The sequence below is a fragment of the Schistocerca piceifrons genome, chromosome 7 (assembly GCF_021461385.2).
Source record: "Schistocerca piceifrons isolate TAMUIC-IGC-003096 chromosome 7, iqSchPice1.1, whole genome shotgun sequence".
Classification (NCBI taxonomy): Eukaryota; Metazoa; Arthropoda; class Insecta; order Orthoptera; family Acrididae; genus Schistocerca; species Schistocerca piceifrons.
Genome location: NC_060144.1, coordinates 484,785,189 through 484,807,655, shown reverse-complemented (window position 1 = coordinate 484,807,655; position 22,467 = coordinate 484,785,189). Strand labels below are relative to the sequence as shown.

Here is a 22,467-nt window from a genome sequence, read left to right as displayed (position 1 = left end):
CTACAATAGTGGATGATAATAATAATAATAATAATAATAATAATAATAAAAGACTAACAAAAATACTGAAAACAGAATTGACAGCAAGAAACAAGACAAAAGCTATAAATACTTATGCTATACCAATATTGACCTACTCATTTCGAGTAGTGAAATGGAGTAACACAGACCTAGAAGCACTCACACTTACACGATCACAATGCCACAAATATAGAATACATCACATACATTCAGCAACAGAAAAATTCACATTAAGCAGAAGGGAAGGAAGAAGGGGATTTATCGACATAAAAAACCTACATTACGGACAGGTAGACAATTTAAGAAAATGCTTTCTAGAACGAGCAGAAACTAGCAAAATACACAAAGCAATCACTCATATAAATACATCGGCTACACCACTGCAATTTCATAACAACTTCTACAACCCTTTAGATCACATAACATCAACAGATACGAACAAAGCAAATTGGGAAAAGAAAACACTACATAGCAAGCACCCATATCATCTAACACAGCCACACATCGATCAAGACGCATCCAACACATGGCTAAGAAAAGGCAATATATACAGTGAGACGGAAGTATTCATGATTGCAATACAGGATCAAACAATAAACACCAGATATTACAGCAAGCATATTATTAAAGATCCCAATACCACAACAGATAAATGCAGACTTTGCAAACAACAAATAGAAACAGTAGATCACATCACAAGCGGATGTACAATACTAGCAAATACAGAATACCCCAGAAGACATGACAATGCAGAAAAAATAATACATCAACAGCTTGCCTTACAACATAAACTTATAAAACAACACGTTCCCACATACAACTATGCACCACAAAATGTACTGGAGAATGATGAATACAAATTATACTGGAACAGAACCATTATAACAGATAAAACTACACCACATAACAAACCTGACATCATACTCACCAATAAAAAGAAGAAATTAACACAACTAATCGAAATATCCATACCCAATACAACAAATACACAGAAGAAAACAGGAGAAAAAATTGAAAAATACATCCAACTGGCTGTGGAAGTCAAGGACATGTGGGATCAGGATAAAGTTAACATTATACCAATTATACTATCAACTACAGGAGTCATACCACACAATATCCACCAGTACATCAACGCAATACAGCTACATCCAAACGTATATATACAACTACAGAAATTTGTAATTATTGATACATGTTCAATTACCCGAAAGTTCCTAAATGCAATGTAACATATACCGTACAGTTAAAAGGAAGTCACGCTTGATCAAGGTCCGCGTCACTTTCCATTTTTAACCAGACATAACGTCTAAGAAAGGAAAGAAATAAAATGAATCTCCAGATGAGAAACACCCGAAACACAGCGGTCACTTTTGTAGATTTTAAAAAGGCCTATGACTCAATAGACAGAGTAGCGCTCTGCAACACGCTGGAAGAATTCAGCACTGACAGAAAGACAACAGCAATAATTCGGCAATCATTAACTGAAACAGTCTCCAAGGCTAAATTTATGGGGGATATCTCTGAACCATTTGAAATCCAAACTGGAGTGCGACAGGGTGATGGACTTTCACCATTACAATTTAATTCTTGAAAAAATTATCAGGACATCGGAAAAAGAAGTCAAAGGAATCCAAATTGGCATTAGAAAAGATAAGAGATTCAATGTGAAGTTTTTAGGTTTTGCAGATGACCTTGCAATCCTCACAAATAATAGAAAAGAAGCCACTAACGCCATAGAGAAATTACACGAAATTGCACAAAGAACTGGCCTGCAAATTTCGTATGAGAAAACCCGGTACATAGAAAGAGTGCCACAAGACAAATTGCCTATTGTACCAACCCATGGGAAAATCGTACAAGTACCACACTTTAAGAACCTGGGAGAAATCATCTAGCCATCAGGGATCAACCTAAAGGCCAATGAGGAAAGAATAAAGAAACTACAGAAAGCATATAAACTCACGTTGTAGTATTATAACAAGACGTCCATACCCATTAGCGCAAAATTGAGGCATTACAACACTGTCGTACTTCCGGAGGCGCTGTATGCATCTGAAACAACACAAATAGGTGGGCAAACTAAAATCAAAGAAATAGAGAAACAAGAAAGGAAAATTCTCAGGAAAATTTTTGGCCCGATACAAGAGCAAAGAATCTGGAAGAAGAGACCAACATCAGAATTATATAAATACACAGACAGGATTACGGATACAATAAGGAAAAGAAGAATGCAGTTCTACGGACATATCCACAGAATGAATGAAAACAGAATTTCAAAGCGAATTCTTGAAGTCAACAACTCAGGCAGGGGAAAAACAAAATGGATAAAAGAAGTTGAAGAGGACATCACACAAGCACACATAACAGTAAACGATGCAGAAAACAGAACTGAATTCAGGAACATCATCAAAAAACATAAATTTTACACCCCAACAGAGAAAAGACCAGGATGCAAATGGACAGCGGAGCGAAAGAAACAACACAGTGAACACATGAAGAACATTTGGGCTCAGAAAAAACATAAACAATCATCATAAAGGAATTCAAGTTCAAACGCTCTCTTTAAATGGGAATAATCGAAAATAATAATAATAATAATAATGAGGGAAGGTGAGGTGAACTGCTCAGAGCGAGGGAAGTGCCCATTGCATATTTCTTGTCCTGAACAGTGCTGATGCCTGCTGAGAACAGACTAGCTCTGGTACACTCTATCGTTGTTGCCAGTGAGTTTGGCAGAGAAAGGTTGTTTCGTTATTTTTGTATTTCAGTCGTCTTATGTAAACCAAGTGATTTATACACTGCTCAAAAGAATTAGGGCAACATGACTTTGGGTGTCTGCCATACTCCATTCAGTAATAATTGAGGACTTTGTATGTTACCAAATTGTACCTTTACAACAAAACACCATTACATCATCGTTTATTTACATAAAAAGAACTGAAATGTCCAACAGGTGTATAAAATGAAGTGGAAACAATCATTCGTCCTTTCATGCTGAGAGCATCAGTAAATGTACGCCCTCCGTGAGCGTTTATCACCGCCTGATACATACGTGACATGCTGCATACGAGGGTCACTCAGTAGCATCCGTTCCCAATCTTAACGAGAGCTCTTGAGAGTTCTTGGAGAGGATTTGATGGAACAGGACTGCCCAAATACGCCTGTCAACCAGACAGCATTAGAAAATTGTAGCGAAATGCAGGAAGATCTGCAGCGGATAGACACTTGGTGCAGGGAGTCGCAACTGACCCTTAACATAGACAAATGTAATGTATTGCGAATACATAGAAAGAAGGATCCTTTATTGTATGAGTATATGATAGCGGAACAAACACTGGTAGCAGTAACTTCTGTAAAATATCTGGGAGCATGCGTGCGGAACGATTTGAAGTGGAATGATCATATAAAATTAATTGTTGGTAAGGCGGGTACCAGGTTGAGATCCATTGGGAGAGTCCTTAGAAAATGTAGTCCATCAACAAAGGAGGTGGCTTACAAAACACTCGTTCGACCTATACTTGAGTATTGCTCATCAGTGTGGGATCCGTACCAGATCGGGTTGACGGAGGAGATAGAGAAGATCCAAAGAAGAGCGGCGCGTTTCGTCACAGGGTTATTTGGTAACCGTGATAGCGTTACGGAGATGTTTAACAAACTCAATTGGCAGACTCTGCAAGAGAGGCGCTCTGCATCGCGGTGTAGCTTGCTCGCCAGGTTTCGAGAGGGTACGTTTCTGGATGAGGTATCGAATATATTGCTTCCCCCTACTTATACCTCCCGAGGAGATCACGAATGTAAAATTAGAGAGATTCGAGCGCGCACGGAGGCTTTCAGACAGTCGTTCTTCCCGCGAACCATACGCGACTGGAACAGGAAAGGGAGGTAATGACAGTGGCACGTAAAGTGCCCTCCGCCACACACCGTTGGGTGGCTTGCGGAGAATAAATGTAAATGTAAATGTAGATGTAGATGTAGACTCACCGTCGCCCATTCCATCGCTCGAGTGTCCAGTCGACGCAAGACAGCCCCGCTGACGCCCGCCGCATACAAATATAGCATCTGCTTCGCAAAGTTATATCGTTTCTTTTCCTGCATTTTAAGGTTTTATAGACAAGATTAACATGTGTTCTTGGTTTTCGTATGGTGTGTTGAAATTTCCATTGAAACTAAACTCGCCTTGTGTGTGTGTGTGTGTGTGTGTGTGTGTGTGTGTGTGTTTTGTCGTAATATGTTGGTAAAGAACTGTGGCAGATTTCTTCTTGCGTGCTCTTGAGTCCGTTGAAAGTCACCGTGTTTATCTGTAGGTCCGTTCGCCGATCACCCCAGCGTCTCTCCAACTCCACGTCGACATAGTGTAGCTGAAACTTTATATAGTAATTAAAAAGAGTAATACTTACGTTCGAATCTCACCTAATTATTTATCAGAGTTGAGCACTTGTTTATTTCTTGCTTGCACACAACTTTTATTCTTGCTATCGAGTTGTAATACGTAATATTCGCAATTATAAGTTCCCTTCGTCTGTATCAGAGCAAGAACAAAATCGGAGTCATTAACATTACATTCAGTAACAGAGGTAATAAAAATCAGAGATAATGCAATTATAATGTTCGCTTTTATTATGCAATGTGTAAGGTCTCTGATTCCTACACACAGCACAGTATCTATAATAAAATGTGATATTACAAGGTCCTCTTTCGTAACGTGTTCATTACAGTGTGATCGGACACGACGACTCCAATGAACCTTCTGAGATCGTATTGCAGTGCTCTGACGGTAGCCGTGCGAAGCCGCAAAGCACAGATATCATTCTTCACGTGGGGTTGTTATGCGTCGACGATTCTGTCCAACTCGCTTTGTGTACTGACCTGTTTCCCCGTACCGCGTACGCCACCTATGGATGACACGTGGCGAGACATTGGCATCTCCAGCAACACCAAGTAAAGTCCATTCTTCTTGAATCAGACTTGCACGTGCTTGGTTGAATACAACGTCCACAAATGGCAACTGCCATCTGTGTATCTTACTCGAGGACTGGTACACTCGTACTCACTTCTGACTTATCAGCTGACATTGTAATGCATAACACGGCCGAAAGCTGATGAATAACTTTAGTTGTTGCATGCACTGAAAGCGAAGATCTCGATCTATGCAGTAAGACTACAGGTACCGCCTCTATCAAAACAGATTTAACATATCGGAAGCCGATGCGCATACTCCCGTGATTCTTTCGAGGAGTGTATTGTTCTTGTTACGCCACTTCTACGCGTAATAATATGCTTTTACCATACCAAAGTTTAAACAACGTCTTTTGGCCTAAAAATATAGTTACTTGTTTCTTTCGGTTCGATAGTTTCATCTTGAACCACTAATACGGACATGGTGTCCGATAGGGAAAAGTGGTCTATGTGTTTACCGCAGTACTAGTCAGGTACTTTCAAATATCGTGCATAACACCGCAGATGTGACTGACTTCTAAATCCTTTTACATAAAGTAGCTATCGCCCGTCATTCTAGCACTTTGTGACGATTTTGAAGTAATTATTTAATTTATACTGCTTAAAACCCTCTCCGTTCTGTTATAATTAGCCTAATTTAAAAATCTTATTTGCTCCAGCCGCTTTAAATTGTTTCAGATATTAGAGCTTCAAGATGCCCAAAAAAACATGAAAACATGCCAAGAAATCATGACATCACCTCCCCCTCCCCCCCCCCCCCCCCGGGCAGAGAAAAGTGGCCACTATGTATGCCTCCAGAAAAATGCGTATAGTTGCTGAATATTGTTTTATTTTTCGCTTTCAAATGTTTTGTTTGCTACGTTACAACATGTAAATTAAAAATATGTAAGAGGTAAGTTGATATCACTACTAACGGTTTTGCAAAATTCATTTTCTCTAAGAGTGGCCACTTTACCCCATCTTACCCTACTGAATAGTCTAATAATAATAATAGTAATAATAATAATGCAATATTGATAACAGCAGGCATCAAGAATAGCATTAATATCAATGTTATATCGCAGTCAAAGACTTTTGAAGCCTTTTTTATTTTCTTCATATTGTCAGAAACAGAAGGGATAGTGACAGGGTATAATACTGAAATGACAGTGACCGTACCTATACAGGATGGGCCCTAAGTCAGATCTCAGTAGCAATCCTTAGACTTTGTTTTGCCTGTCGTCGTGGTAGTGATTTGTGAACCTGAGTAATGCGTCGTACACATAAGTCATTGATACAGTCAGTTTGAGATTTTTATTTGTTGTTATCTGAGAAACAATGAACATAAAGTTAACTACTGAACGGCGTGTATTTGTTTTGCAAAATGTGGTGGGAATATGACCAAAATTACAGTGATGTTTCTTGTTTGTGTGTGGCACGTTTTCGAAACATTCAAGCTCTATCTCGACAAGGTATTCCCAAATTAAATTTAAGATTTGAAGAGAACGGGACGATAGTGGATCTTCTTCATACAGGTAGGCCAAAGTCTGTTACGAAAGATGGGGATGTTAATGTGGTCGTCCAATATTTTATGCAATCACCGAGCGTATCTCAAAGAAAAGCGTGCAAGGCGTATGAAATAGCAAGAACAAGGCTACGAAGGATCAATTAAACGCTGAAATTGAGACAATATAGGCGTACGTTTCTTAAAGGCGTAGGTGAAGATGATCCGGATAGGTGTGTGGAATTCTGCGAGTTGAATATTGTCCGCTAAGAAGCAGTGCCCGAGTTTTACAAAAGCATTCTTTGGGGACGAAGTGATTTTTAAGATGAATGCAGAGTTAAGACACACACGTGTCTTCTAGGCTTCTACTAAGGCCTACGTGACAATGGAAACAGAGTTAAACTCTCATGACGTGAGAGGACGGGCAGAAATTTTCAGTGGTAGGCTATTTGGGCTTTATTTTTTTATTTTTTATTTTTTTTTTTTTTACGGGACTTTCAAATTCTGCAGATTACTTAGACATGTTTCAAGAAGTGTTAAGACAACTGGACAAAGTTACTTTTTGATCATCTACATCTACATTTATACTCCGCAAGCCACCCAACGGTGTGTGGCGGAGGGCCTACTGCCTACTGCCTGTTAAGGGAAGATGCTGAAGCAACACCGTATGAAGTTACTGTGAGAGACTCCCTGAATGAAAACTTTGATGAATGAATTGGCAGACGCGGTACTACTGAATAGTCTCCACAGATATCGCACCCATGGATATGGGTTTGAGGTATGCTAGAATATGAGGTTTATTTCTCAAGATCCGTGATGTCGAACGTCTGAAGGAGTTAACACAATCAGAATTTGAAAACCTATAATCTAGGAAGATTTTTGACAAAATTTGCAAATCAGTGTTGAAAAGATGCTATGTTTGCTTAGACCACCACAGAAACTACTTTGAGCATCGATTGTGGGTTCACTGAACTCTACATCTGTTACTGTAATGTTAGTAAATTTGTAGTTTCTCTAGTGTTATTTCACCAGCAGCGTTTTTGACAACTGACTTACGGCGACCCTCTACATTGAGGCTACAATTTCACTGTTACCACCCATTTTTATTGGTAATAGTAAACTTGTAATTTCAACTGATAACAATAAAAGTCATGGTAAACCCTAATCTAAATGTTTGACATTTAAAATGACAGAACCTGTTAAGAAAGAGCAGGTACGAGGGGCGTTTGAAAAGTCAATGCAAAAATAAAAACTACTTATGTGTTTAGGGTAAACAATTTTTTAGTTTTCGACATATTCTCCTTTTAGACTTGTACACTTCGCCCAACGGTGTTCTAATTTGTTGATCTCTTCAGAATAATAGGAATTGTCCAAGTCTGCAAAATAGCTGTTAGTTGCTGCAATCACCTCCTCGTTTGAATAAAATCTTTGTCCCGCCCGCCATTTCTTCAAATTGGGGAACAAATAGGAGTCCGAGGGAGCCAAGTCTGGAGAATAGGACAGGATGTGAAACGAGTTGGAATCTTATTTCCATTAATTTAGCGACCACAAATGCTGAGGTGTGTGCTGGTGCATTGTCGTGATGGGAAAGGACTTTTTTGCCGTACAATCGCTAATGTTTTTCTTACAGCGGTTTTCAAACGGTCCAATAACGACGAATAACATGCACCTGTAATGTTTCACCCTTTTGCAGATAGTCGATGAGGATTACCCCTTGCGAATCCCAAAAGACAGTCGCCACAACGTTCCCGGTCGAAGGAATGGTTTTCGCCTTTGTTGGTGCAGATTCTCCCTTGGTAACCCATTTTTTGGATTGTTGTTTGGTCGCAGGAGTATAGTAATGTATCCACGTTTCATCCACAGTGTCGAAACGACGCGTGAAGTCCTGCGGATTCTTCCTGAACAGCTGCAAACCATCCTTGCAATACTTCACACGATTCTGTTTTTGGTCAAGCGTGAGCAATCGCGTAACTCATCTTGCGGATAGCCTTCTCATGTCAAAATGTTAATGCAAAATATTATGTACCCGTTCATTCGAGATGCCCACAGCATTAGCAATTTCACGCACCTTAACTCTTCTGTCATCCATCACCATATCATGGATTTTATCAATGTTTCCTGGAGACGTAACCTCCACAGGGCGTCCAGAAAGTTCAGCATCACTTGTGCTCATATGGCCACTCCGAAAATTTTTAAACCACTTGTAACTGTTATGAAAGGAACAAAGCCAAAGAGATAACTGTAGCATCCAAGAAGAAATCTTGGGAAGACTTTGGAAACAGGTTGGAGACTATGGGTCAAGCTGCTGGAAAATCATTCTGGAGTGTAATTAGCAGTCTTCGAAAGGGAGGTAAGAAGGAAATGACAAGTATTTTGGACAGGTCAAGAAAACTGCTGGTGAATCCTGTGGATGCCTTGGGCAGATGGAGGGAAAATTTTGAAGAGTTGCTCAATGTAGGTGAAAATACGATCAGCAATGTTTCAGATTTCGAGGTAGAATGGGATAGGAATGAAGATGGAAATAGGATCACATTTGAGGAAGTGGAGAAAATGGTCAATAGATTGCAGTGTAATAAAACAGCTGGGGTGGATGAAATTAAGTCGGAACTCATCAAATACAGTGGAATGTCAGGTCTTAAATGGCTACACAGGATAATTGAAATGGCCTGGGAGTCAGGACAGGTTCCATCAGACTGGACAAAAGCAGTAATCACACCAATCTTTAAACATGGAAACAGAAAAGATTGTAACAACTACAGAGGCATCTCTTTAATCAGCGTTGTGGGTAAAATCTTCTCAGGTATTGTTGAAAAGAAAGTGCGAGTATTAGTTGAGGACCAATTGGATGAAAATCAGTGTGGGTTTAGGCCTCTTAGAGGTTGTCAGGACCAGATCTTTAGCTTACGGCAAATAATGGAGAAGTGTTATGAGTGGAACAGGGAATTGTATCTATGTTTAATAGATCTAGAAAAGACATGTGACCGGGTTCCTAGGAGGAAGTTATTGTCTGTTCTACGAGATTATGGAATAGGAGGCAAACTTTTGCAAGCAATTAAAGGTCTTTACATGGATAGTCAGGCAGCAGTTAGAGTTGACGGTAAATTGAGTTCATGGTTCAGAGTAGTTTCAGGTTGCAACCTGACTCCACTGTTGTTCATATTATTTATGGATCATATGTTGAAAACAACAGACTGCCTGAGTGAGATCAAGATATGTGAACACAAAATAAGCAGCCTTGCATATGCGGATGACTTAGTTGTGATGGCAGATTCGATTGAAAGTTTGCAAAGTAATATTTCAGAGCTAGATCATAAATGTAAGGACTATGGTATGAAGATTAGCATCTCCAAAACGAAAGTAATGTCAGTGGGAAAGAAATATAAACGGATTGAGGATTGAGTGCCAAATAGGAGGAACAGAGTTAGAACAGATGGACGGTTTCAAGTACTGAGGATGTATATTCTCACAGGATGGCAACATAGTGAAAGAACTGGAAGCGAGGTGTAGCAAAGCTAATTCAGTGAGCGCTCAGCTACGTTCTACTCTCTTCTGCAAGAAGGAAGTCAGTACCAAGACTAAGTTATCTGTGCACCGTTCAATCTTCCGACCAACTTTGTTGTATGGGAGCGGAAGCCGGGTGGATTAAGGTTACCTTATCAACAAGGTTGATTACGGATATGAAAGTAGCTAGGATGATTGCAGGTACTAGTAGATGGGAACAATGGCAGGAGGGTGTCCTCAATGAGGAAATCAAAGAAAAACTGGGAATGAACTCTATAGATGTAGCAGTCAGGGGGCACAGGCTTAGATGGTGGGGTCATGTTACACGCATGGGAGAAGCAAGGTTACCCAAGAGACTCATGGGTTCAGCAGTAGAGGGTAGGAGGAGTCGGGGCAGACCAGGGAGAAGGTACTTGGATTCGGTTAAGAATGATTTTGAAGTGATAGGTTTAACATCAGAAGAGGCACCAATGTTAGCACTGAATAGGGGATCATGGAGGAATTTTATAAGGGAGCTATGCTCCAGACTGAACGCTGAAAGGCATAATCAGTCTTAAATGATGATGATGATGATGATGATGATGATGATGATGATGATATAAACTGTTCTAATCAAAGGTGCAGTCACCGTAATGTTTATCAAGTTTCTGTTTAGTCTCCCGAGGCGTTTTGCCTTACATAAAGTAATGTTTAATCGCCACATGAAATTCTTTTTCGTCCCTTTTTTGACAATCACTCGACTCCCTTGATTCTCAAGAATGCCAAACACAAAGAAATAGACCAATATGGCTGAAACTTGGTGTGCGTTCTTTCCAAAGATGCTACTAACTAAACATGACCTCGATACGCGGCGGTGGTGCCGTCTCTCGGACTTTGCACGGACTTTTCAAACGCCCCTCGTAGTTTCAAAATATGGCTCTGTAGACAAAGGGGATGGAAAGGTGGACAATCACTCGACTTCCTTAATTCTCACCAATGCCAAACACAAAGAAATAGATCAATATGGCTGAAACTTGGTGTGCGTTCTTTCCAAAGATGCTACTAACTAAACATGACCTCGATATGCGGCGGTGGTGCCGTCTCTCGGACTTCGCACGGACTTTTCAAACGTACCTCGTAGTTTCAAAACATGGCTCTCGACTTCCTTAATTCTCACGAATGCCAAACACAAAGAAATAGATCAATACGGCTGAAACTTCGTGTGCTTTCTTTCCAAAGATGCTACTAACTAAACATGACTTCGATATGCGGCGATGGTGCCGTCTCTCGGACTTTGCACGGACTTTTCAAACGCGCCTCGTAGTTTCAAAACATGGCTCTGTAGAAAAGGAGGATGGAAAGGTGCCGGGGCGATTAATAGACTGAGCTGTAGACAAGTATGTGGAAGAGGGAGCTATCGCGATAAAAGGTGGACAGTTCACTGTCTTTTGAAGTTCGAAAGCAGGTTAATTTCTGAGAATTTGATTGTGCAGAGTGGTGAGAGCAGTTACTTGCAGGCGGCGGGCGACTTCTCGGAGCTACCGTTCGACATGCCCAAGTTGCGGCGGCGGCAGCGCCAACTTCAGCTGCAACAGCAGCAGCTGCTGGGCGACCCCAGGGCTCCCGGGACGGCGACTTCCGTGGCGCCGGCCGCGACAGCGGGGGAGCCGGGCGGTGACGTCATAGGCGGCGGGGGCGGCGGCGCGGCACGCAGCAGCGACGCCTCCTCCGTGGACCTCGCTGACCTGCCCTTCGACATGCCCAAGCTGCGGCGGCGCATGCGCAACTCGCTCGGCGCCGGGCTGGCGCTATCGTCGGCCGACGCGGGCAGCACCGAGTCCAGCGCGTCTTCGAGTCAGGGCGGCCGAAGGGACAGCCAAGGTCAGTGCGATTCTTACTGCCCGCTTGCTAGCGACGCACTTAACAACCGAATATATAATGGGCCATAATGGCTCCCATACACGGATGTTTCCTAAAGCCGTCGGCGCACGGACCGTGCATCCGAACTTTGAGCGAGTTTCTGGCGTCATAGCGTGGAGTAGCACGCTCGGGAGTGTCTCCGAACGTGCAGAGCAGTATCTGGCATGTCAGATATTCTGAGCGTGCGTCTGAGCGTTGACCAATGAGAGAGCACAACGTCACCTACGTCACAAGCACGCCGTCTCCCTTCACCACAGGTTGTGAGGTGCCATATTGGCATTCATTTCAAGTCTATATGTGTATATGCCGTTTCTGAGCACCAGCAAATTGAGAATCACTGGAAAACTCGTTGTTAACTGTGTAATTCGTTCCAATAAAATAATGAGAAACATCATATTCGTGGCAAAAGAATTATTGTAAATTGCGTATTATGAGAGTAGGCTTTTTGAAGGCAGCGACACACTGAAGATGCACCCAAAACGTATTGTTCTTGGTACACTTTGTTATAATTAAATTTCAATTAGTAACATATCTACGATTAAGGTTTTCAGCAAGGAGTAACACAATAAGATTAGATGCAAAGGGTCTCATGTTCGTTTAGCATGCCGGCACGGTAGCTCAGCGAAAAAAAGAAAAAGAAAAAAAAAGCGTCTTCGGTCAGAGGGCTGCGTGCTCTCTGTAATAAAAAAAAACTGAGTCAAGGAATCAACGATCAACTTGAACGGATCTCTTGTGACGTCCCCCCAGACCAAACACAACGAACTATGTCGAAAAAAAGAAGTGTAATGAGTAGCGTCACTGTTCTGTACTGAGTATTTAGTTGGGGCGGTGGTTCGCCCCTTGCCACTACCGAATTTTTTTTCATAACATTGGCGTTTTTATTAGGTTCTGATACTTTATTATAAGAGTAATATAAATATATACTATAATATTTGATGTTAGGTAGCCGGCCGGAGTGGCCGTGCGGTTCTAGGCGCTACAGTCTGGAGCCGAGCGACCGCTATGGTCGCAGGTTCGAATCCTGCCTCGGGCATGGATGTGTGTGATGTCCTTAGGTTAGTTAGGTTTAATTAGTTCTAAGTTCTAGGCGACTGATGACCTCAGAAGTTAAGTCCCATGGTGCTCAGAGCCATTTGAACCATTTGATGTTAGGTAAATATAAGTTCACCTTTTTTTTTTGAGGGGTGACTTTGTTTGATTGGCTTAATCTACAGGATAGCTTGCACTACTTCTATGAAGATATTTTGCTCCTTTTTCTTTTACCCTTGGTAATTCATATGTTGCAAAGATTCTGCTACTGGGTAGGAACAGTGATCAAGTAAGACTGACCTTGGGGTTTTACTGAAATGTGGGAATGATGAAATAATGTTTATCTTATGCGGAGAAGTATTCCAAATTTGTAATGCACTGTTTGTAATGGAACTTTTATAAGCCTGTGTCCTTACTGACCGAACATGGTACTTTCCTTTCCGTGTACGATGGAGTAAATGTGCGTTTTAACAGAGCTAGCATGCGAATTTTAGGCGCGCCCGTTGAGTAAACAGTGTGATTTACGAACTAGATGCATCCTTCAACTGCCGCTGCAGTGCGTTGCGATCGCGTATACCACGATGGGATCCACGTACCGTATGCACAAGTCGCATCGTTCCTGAGCGTTCAGCAGCACGTTGAACTTGGCACGCTCGACGTTAACGTTCGACAGCACGGTCCGTGTGCCGACGTCTTAAGGGATAATAAATACACTGCAGGAGAAAAAAAGCGCCACTATCGAGGACAATGTTCAGTGGTATCAAAGTATACCACAGTGAGGTGACAAAAGTCGTGGGACACCTCCTAATTTCGTGTCGGACCTCCCTTTGCCCGGCGTAGTGCAGCAACCCGACGTGGCCTGGACTCAACAAGTCGTAGGAAATCCCCTGCAGAAATGCTGAGCATTGCTGCCTCTGTTGCCGTCCATAATTGCGAAAGTGTCGCCATTGCAGGATTTTGCAAATGAACTGACCTCTCGATTACGCGCCATCGACATCGCTGCAGCGCCTCACCTGGGCTCGTGACCAGATCGTTTGAACTCTAGACGACTGGAAAACCGTGGCCCGGTCAGATGAGTCCCGACTTCATTTGGTAAGAGCTGATGGTATAGTTTAAGTATGGCGCAGACCCCACGAAGCCATGAGCACAACCTATCAACAAGGCTGTGTAAGCTGGTCGTGGCTCCATGATGGTGTGAGCTGTTTGCATCGAATGGACTGTGTATTCTGGTCCAACTGAACCGATCATTGATTGGGAATGGTTAAGTTCGGCTAATCGAAGACCATTTACAGCGATTCACGGAGGTCATGTTCCCAAACAACGATGTAATTTTTATGGATGACAATGCACCATCTCAATGGGCCACGATTGTTCGCGCAATTTCGGTTGGAAAAATGGGGGATTTGTTGTGGGACGTGGTGGAATCCAATTTAGTACTGGAGGGCAGCGTGGAGGGTAAAAATCGTAGAGGGAGACCAAGAGATGAATACAGTAAGCAGATTCAGAAGGTTGGAGGCTGCAGTAGGTACTGGGAGATGAAGAAGCTTGCACAGGATGGAGTAGCATGGAGAGCTGCATCAAACCAGTCTCAGGACTGAAGACTACAACAACAACATGGTGGAAGATTCGTGCTTTAGCCCCTGCAGTTTCATGAAGTTCCGTTAGGTGGTGGCCTTCAAAATGGCGTCTGTGACGGAAGTGTGTTCCAAGAATAGCGCTCTCATTGAGTTCCTTTTGGTAGAAAACCAGAGAATCGCACATATTCATAGGCGCTTGCAAATGTTATGGAGATCTAGCGGTGAACAGAAGCATGGTGAGTCATCGGGAAAAGCGTCTGTCATCATCGCAACAAGGTCGCGCAAACCTTTCCGGTCTCCCGCGTGCCAGCTGGCTGAACTCAGCTGTGACTCCTGCAGTGTTGGAACGTGCGGACACTCTCATTCGAGTTGATCGCACAATGAAACACCTCGCTGCGCTAGAGGACGTGTCTGTTGATAGTGCTGACACTCTCGTCCACCCTACAGCCCGGATCTCGCACCTTCAGACTTCCATCCGTTTGGCCCAATCAACCACGCACTCCGCGGGAAGCAGTACGTGGATGATTAGGAGATTATTGATGCAACAAGACACTGGTTCCGATGCCGACAATTAGAGTTGTACCATGAAGGCATACAGGCCCTCCCAGTGAAGTAGCGTTGGACTGTCACATTGAACGGAGATATGGTTTTATAGCCAAAAGAGTGGGTAATAATATGGTGTATTGGAATCCTGAATAAACCCAACCTGCTTTCAGAAAAAGAAGTGTTGCATTACTTATTGAACGCTCCTCGTACAAACACCTCTTGGAAACTGGTTGAGATATAAAGTACTTGCATCCACTGGTGGCAGCAGTTGCTCTCGAATTTGAAACCTATTGTCATCGAAAAGGTGTGACACCCATGTACGACCCCTGGTGGGTAGGATCGTTTTACGATCGCTGTTCTTATGCTGTTTTCCACACCCTCGATTGCTTTCTAGGCGCTTTCGACAATCAGCAGTGCATTGCTGCTGTGGTCATGGGCGCGTCCAAACACAACAGCTTCTTCCTGACATTCTGTCACGCCCCCAAGTCGACATAGCGCACTGCGCAGATTCCATGTAATCTGCCGGCACATGCACTTCACTTCACTGTCACGACTTACGTCAGGAGTGCAGGGTGACATGGCCTCCTAGTACCAGTTTCACGCCATCTAAAACGCTACAATGCGACCAGTGCGCTCTTTTAGGAGAGCTACTACTACTTTGTCGTGTGAGGTTATCGTTCCCTGCTTCGCCGTGAGTAGTCCGCTTGGCTGTTACGAACACAAGAGCCAATAAATGGCTTTCGGTGGATTTGATTTATCTAGTCTGGAGCTGATGGGTTGGTACTTTCATTATCCACTTAAAGTGGGTAAAGAAAGAAGGAAAAACGAACAGAGAGTATTAACATCCCGTCGCAGACCTGGTAATTTGGAGAGCGGTACAAAATCCGCCAGGCTCCTTTAAAGGATCAATTTTGTCATTCGTCTTAAGCGTTTTACGGAACTAGCAGGAAGCATAAATCACCATGCCCGGACGCGGTTTTGAGCTGCTGTCCCGCTGAATAGGGGCACATTGTTTTGCCACTGTCTTCATCGGTACACGGTTTTATGGTCGGAATGTATTAGGCCAGTTTAAGTGCTAGTCACCCTCCAGTGTCAACGCATGTCTTCCAGCACCTGTTGGAAATGATCCTGCGAAATGTCGTGGCAGTAAACAGAGCTTTTCATTGAAGTTCTGTTAGTTAGAGGAGGAAATAAAGTCACGTTGATACAGTTGAACTGCAGCAAAGAACTGCATGTCTTGTCACGATTTATTAGAAGATCTGAGGATATTAGAAAGAATTCGTAATTCACTGCAGAGACAAGGTAGTATTATTGTAGCTGGATTCTAGTATCAGACGGGGAACACCTCCTGTACGAATGTACAGTAAATTTTATCATATAATGCGCTGAATTTGTATTGTATATCTTTTTAAGAGAAGCCATGGATCAATTACACAACTGGCCATTAAAATTAACACACCACGAAGATGACGAGCTACAGACGCGAAATTTAACCGACAGGAAGAAGATGCTGTGTTATGCAAATGATTAGCTTTTCAGAGCATTCACACAAGGTTGGCGCCGGTGGCGACACCTACAACGTACTGACATGAGGAAAGTTTCCAACCGATTTCTCATACACAGACAGCAGTTGACCAGCGTTGCCTGGTGAAACGTTGTTGTGATGCCTCGTGTAAGGAGGAGAAATGCGTACCATCACGTATCGGATTGTAGACTATCGCGATTGCGGTTTATCGTATCGCGACATTGCTGCTCGCGTTGGTCGAGATCCAATGACTGTTAGCAGAATATGGAATCGGTGGGTTCAGGAGGTTGGAAACTTTCCTCATGTCAGCACGTTGCAGGTGTCACCACCGGCGTCAACCTTGTGTGAATGCTCTGAAAAGCTAATCATTTACGTATCACATTATCTTCTACCTGTCAGTTAAATTTCGCGTCTGTATCACGTCATCCACGTGGTGTAGCAATTTTAATGGCGAGTAGTGTAATTACGATTCACCCAGTATTTAATTTCCTGATCCAGTGCCTGAAGCAAAGTAATTGCGTATGACTATTCTCTCTGTCTCATTGGTCCTTGTCGATGGCCGCTTCAGCACTGTCACATTCTGTTAGATTCCATCCGTACAGAGACGTCAGATTGCGGCAAGGACTTTGGGGACCCAGAGGAACAGTTCAGAGGCGGCACGGGCGCGGACCGGCGTCGGAATGGCAGCCCGCACCACGCAGGCCGCCTGCGATGCGAGTTTTATAGCAGCTTCTCACAAATGGGACGAAATTTCGGTGCGGGAGATTGCGATAAATCAGGCCGTGCTTTACGAGCAGATGCCGGCGGTGGGACGAGATTGGTTACTGCTTTTCAGGGATCCAGCCGACCCGCCGCGCAATATAAATACATTTCCCTCACCCTCATCCGCAGTTGTGGCTCCGAGGATATCCGATATTGATTCATAACTGCTAGAGAAACATGGTTTCGCGCGGGGAGCGCCTCGTAAGCTACGCGCTTAAGGGATTGTATCACGCGTGCTTCCAGTGTTTTTGTCACGCTAAATCCAGTCTGCTGTCAAAAAGGAGATTTGTCTAGAATTTTCCATTTTAGGTGAAGGCTTGGCGAATTTTCCATTTTAGCTGACGGCTTCGCCCTGGTTGTAAAACGTTAACAACTACTAAAATTTAGCTGAAGGATCTAACATTCGCGATACGATCACAAATCCCGCGACGCATTTCGAACTCTAGCTCTGATCATCAAGTAAAACATATAGTAATTTGTTCCCGTGTGACTTGTGATCTTATCACGAATATTATGTGGCTGAGTCAAATTCTGATACTACACTAAAGAGAATTCTCGTTGGAATCTTGTGTATGCGTCAGAGAAATGATACATGAACTTCGCTGGTTCAAAACAAGACTCGTTTGAAAAGAATCAAACATTTAAGGTATTTCAAAGTCTTTGAAACTACTACGGAATTCGTATTTATTTTATCATACGACCTTCGTTTTATTCATTTAAAATACTGTCAGTGTTGCATTGTCCTCTTGAAATTGGAAATTTGGGGTAAGTTCTTCGGGACCAAACTGCTGAGATCATCGGTTCCTAAGCTTACACTCTGCGTAACCTAACTTAAACTAACACACGCTAAGGACAACATACACACCCATGCCTGAGGGAGGACTCGAACCTCCAACGGGGGGAGCCGCACGAACCGTGACAGGACGCCTAAGACCACGCGGCTATCCCGCGCGGCCATTGTCGTCTGATTTCGCTTGTATCTGGTAGTGTTGTCTCCATTTTTCAGGAATTTTTGTGTTTGAAACTTGCCTTTGTAGCCTTATTTCGCTTTTGCTTATAGCATAAAATATTTCCTGGTTTGAAACACGTGAAAATATTGCACGACTGTTTGTTTATTTAGTTTCTCATGGCTAAACGTACGTGTGTCATTCACCAGATCTTTCTTGTAACGTGGGTCCTTAGCACCTATCAATTTTTAAAATGCTGTCATCCTGCTTTCAGCTCTTTGAATTTTTTTTTACGATTGCTATTTGAGTATCAAGCCATTTTCAGACATAAGATTTTGACATACAGGCTAACATTAGTCAGAGATAACAACGTAATATACACACAACTGTCTAACACGTCGTTATTTTTACCTAATGTTAAAGTATACCTTACGTTTGAAAATAGCTTAATGCTGAAATTGCAATCGTAAAATAAAATTCTGACCGCTGAAAGCAGGATGACAATATTTATAAAACTCATCAGAGCGCCCGGGAAAATGTAAATAAACATTAATGATGCAATATTTTGTCATGCGTTACGTCAGTAAAGATGTAGCTCTGCAGTCCAATCTAAAATTAGGCGGAAAACATCATTTCCACGTGCAGGAACACCTGGAAAACGTACATGCCGACGACATTTCCAGATGTAAGCGAAATCAGACAAAAATGCAACCATTCACAAAGTTTTACATGGATAAAAGGAAACGCTATGCTAAAATAAATAAGCATTATTTGGTAGTTGTAAAGACAGATTCGAAATAATTTAATTATTTGTACAAAAACTATGGCCAACGGGAGAACGATAGTGTGAACAGTGAAGACAATTATTAACATTGTGACAAAACGAGTCGTTGACAAGAACAGAATTACCTTCATCGTTATTGTCGGAATCACTCGAAAACACTGTCACCTTACGCTTTGTTACATTTGTAATTTTGTCACTGTAATCTCCATCTGAACCACAAAAACATTCATTCACACAGTCATCCTGATCTTCTTTCTCACCAGGAACGACTGAATAATTATTATCAAAAACCTGCGAAATTATTCCAGATTTTTTTCATTTCCTTCCCTTTTCTGCATAGGACCATGTCTAAAAATAGTAGGAACTTCAACACAGAAATAATAACTATCTGAAGTATGAGAATACAATAAAAATGCTAAATAAGCAAAAAGTACATGAAGGCAATCAATAAATAGACGAAGTAGTTAAAGTATATCACGAAGGATGACATCTACAGGCAGCGTGTAAAAAAACACGAGTTATCTCGCGATCCGCCCGTAGAAGATGGCTCGCGAAACACGAGAAAACTCGGTATCTGCCTGCATTGTGTTAATAGATAGTGGCAGTTTCTGAACGCAAGACGTGTTCAAAACAGCGAACATTAACTGAAATGGCATTTGTGGCACATGTAAAGTGGGAGAAAAAGCAAAAGTTTTTAACTTCTGTAGATGGCTTATAATACCGTGGGAGACGCCAAAGGACTTTTAAGATCTGTTGGTATAGATGGATTGTCTTTAAACAGAATATTAGATGAGCTTCGATAAAATTGAAACAATGGTACTGGAATGTCGTCGGACCAAATCAAGCGATGCTCGGGGATGGGTATCAGAAGTGACACACGAAGTTCTGCTGTATGGGCAGGAAAATAACTCACGTCGGCAGAAGCAAAGATGATACGCAGTCGACAATAGCAGAATAGATTTTCGGGAAAAAATTTATATGTTAACACTTAATTTCAATGTTAGGAAGTTTTTTAGAGTGTTCGTCTGGAGTGCACCCCTATACGGAAGCGAAGATGGACAATAAACAGTGCTGACCAGAGGAGAATAGTAGACTTTGAAATCTGGAGTTACAGAAGGTTCCTAAAGATTAAGTGGGTAGATTTGATAACTAAATAACAGGCACTGAATCTAAGTGGGGGAAAAGAAATTTATGGCACGACATGACTGGAAGGAAGGTCAGGTTGATAGGCATCAGAGGGAGGGGGAGCGGGGAAACTGAAGATTGACACCAAGGCTCGATTATTGTATGCAGGTTCAAGTGGATGTATGCTGCGCTATAGTTATGTAGAGATGATGGGGCTTGTGCAGGATAGACTGTATCAAACCAGTCTCCAGACGTGGCCACTACAACGACGTCGTCACATCACTCGGTGACTTACACATAGAAGCTAGTAGAGGCACAGGTTACATTTACGTTATCAGTTGCCAGACATGTGGAATACGTTTCATGCGCACTGTGTCCTAGTTTCCCGTAATTTGGTGCAGGAAATGTGATTAAGGTAACGACAATCATGGAAGTGTTGTTAGCAGGCCGCACACGCAAGTTCTCGAGCTCCTTTATGTCGTGTGTGGTCGCCGTAAATCTCTTCCGGCAGTTGGCGCAAATTGTAGCCAGTTTGGGTGGAGAGGCCTAACTGCTTCGGGATAGCTCGTTACCCTCTGTGTTCGCATTGTTTCTGCGACTGGTGCTGCCGCGTGGCGGGAATGGACAGTGAGGGAGGGGGGGGGGGGGGGTCGTTAAGGGTTTAGTGTTCGACTCTCCCCAGCTGGAAACACGAGCTGGGCTGGCGTTTCGAAGAGTGTGCCGACCTTCGGCTAAAATCCACAATACAAAAGCTAAAGAAGTGAGTTCCTCTGTTTCAGCGGTGCAATGAGGTCACATTTTTTGGAGTATGACAACTTAATAAAAACTGTGACTTCACAGAAATATGATCTGAATTAAATGCATTGAAATGGATCGATGGGGATAAACTCAGTTAAGATGTAAGGACACAAAACTAATGGAAGTGTCCTGCATTCGTTGAGAGACCTTGGAAAGACCCACGAGAAAATCATTGAACAATTCAGCGCTTCAAACTGCAGTGTTGCGAGAATCACGGCAGAGAATTGTGCACAAACTCACACTGAAACCTTGCAAAGTGCAAGTGGATTTGTAGTCTTACACTTATCCACTGAGCCACCGACAGATCCTTCCATGACGGGACAGTTGAACGAAAAGCAGCAAGAGGAATACTATACTATTTTTGTGACTTACTACCAGATAGAACAGGATATCTCATTCCTAACGCAGAGAAATCTTTAGACGTAAAAGTAATTTCGTGTGCACCTCAACGGTGTTTTACAGGGTAACTACTGTTTACAATATGCACTGCCTGACAAATAAATTTAAGCACTGTGGAGACACGGTCGGTTGTCAATGTACTTTCTTGCGCGTACACACCGTCGGCGGGTATGTAAATCACCGTAGATGCAGTTCTCTGTGACAGAATGATCACCAGAGTGGTTGGTTGATTTGGGGCGGGAGGGGGGGGGGGGACCAAAGAGCGAGGTCATCGGCCGCATCACATTAGAGAAGGAAGTCGGCCATGCCCTTTCAAAGGAACCATCCTGGCATTTGCCTGAAGCGATTTAGTGAAATCACAGAAAACCTAAATCAGGTTGGCCGGACGCAGGTTTCAACCATCGTCCTGCCGAATGCGAGTCCAGTGGCTAACTACTGCGCCACTGTTCGTGTTTAGCTTCTCTACCAGGCCTGGTAGGGTATATAAGGAGAGTGAATAGCTTCAGAAGTTGAGCGATTTCTGTGAAGGATAGCTGATGTGATGAATGGCAGCCAGCTCTAAATGTAGAAAAATGTAAGTTAACTCTAATGAGTAGAAAAACAATCGCATAATGTTCGAATACAGCATTAGCGGTGCGCTGATCTGCACAGTCACTTCGACTAATATCTCGGCGCAACGTTGCTAGGCGATATAATATGGAACGAGCCCGTTAGGACAGTATTAGGGAAGGCTTCGGTTTGTCGGGAGAATTTTGGGAAAGTGTGGTTCATCTGTGAACGAGACCGCGTATAGAACACGAGTGCGACCAGTGCTGAGTACTGCTAGAGTGTTTGGGATCCCCACCAGGTCGAATTAAAGGAAGACATCGAAGCAATTCAGAGTCGGGCTGCTTGATTTGTTACCGGTAGGTTCGATCGACTCGCAAGTATTATGGAGATGCTTCAACAACTCAAGTGGCAATCCCAGGAGAGAAGGCGACTTTCTTTTCGAGAAAATTTAGTGAACGGCCATTTGAAGCTGACTGCAGAACGATACTACTGCCGCCAACATACATTTCGCGTCAGGACCACGAAGATAAGAGAAATTAGCGCTCTTACAGAGGCCTCGTACA

The 22,467-nt window shown here is 42.8% G+C and overlaps 1 protein-coding gene across 1 annotated transcript in view; it reads left to right on the top strand.

Moving 5' to 3' along the window:
- Positions 1 to 22,467, top strand: part of LOC124709036 (SH2 domain-containing adapter protein B) — a 134,194-nt gene that overhangs the window by 51,372 nt on the left and 60,355 nt on the right. The window contains exons 10-11 of the mRNA XM_047240683.1: positions 11,465 to 11,546; positions 11,658 to 11,824. Coding sequence (XP_047096639.1) covers positions 11,465 to 11,546; positions 11,658 to 11,824 — 249 coding nt within the window. The remainder of the gene's footprint in view (positions 1 to 11,464; positions 11,547 to 11,657; positions 11,825 to 22,467) is intronic.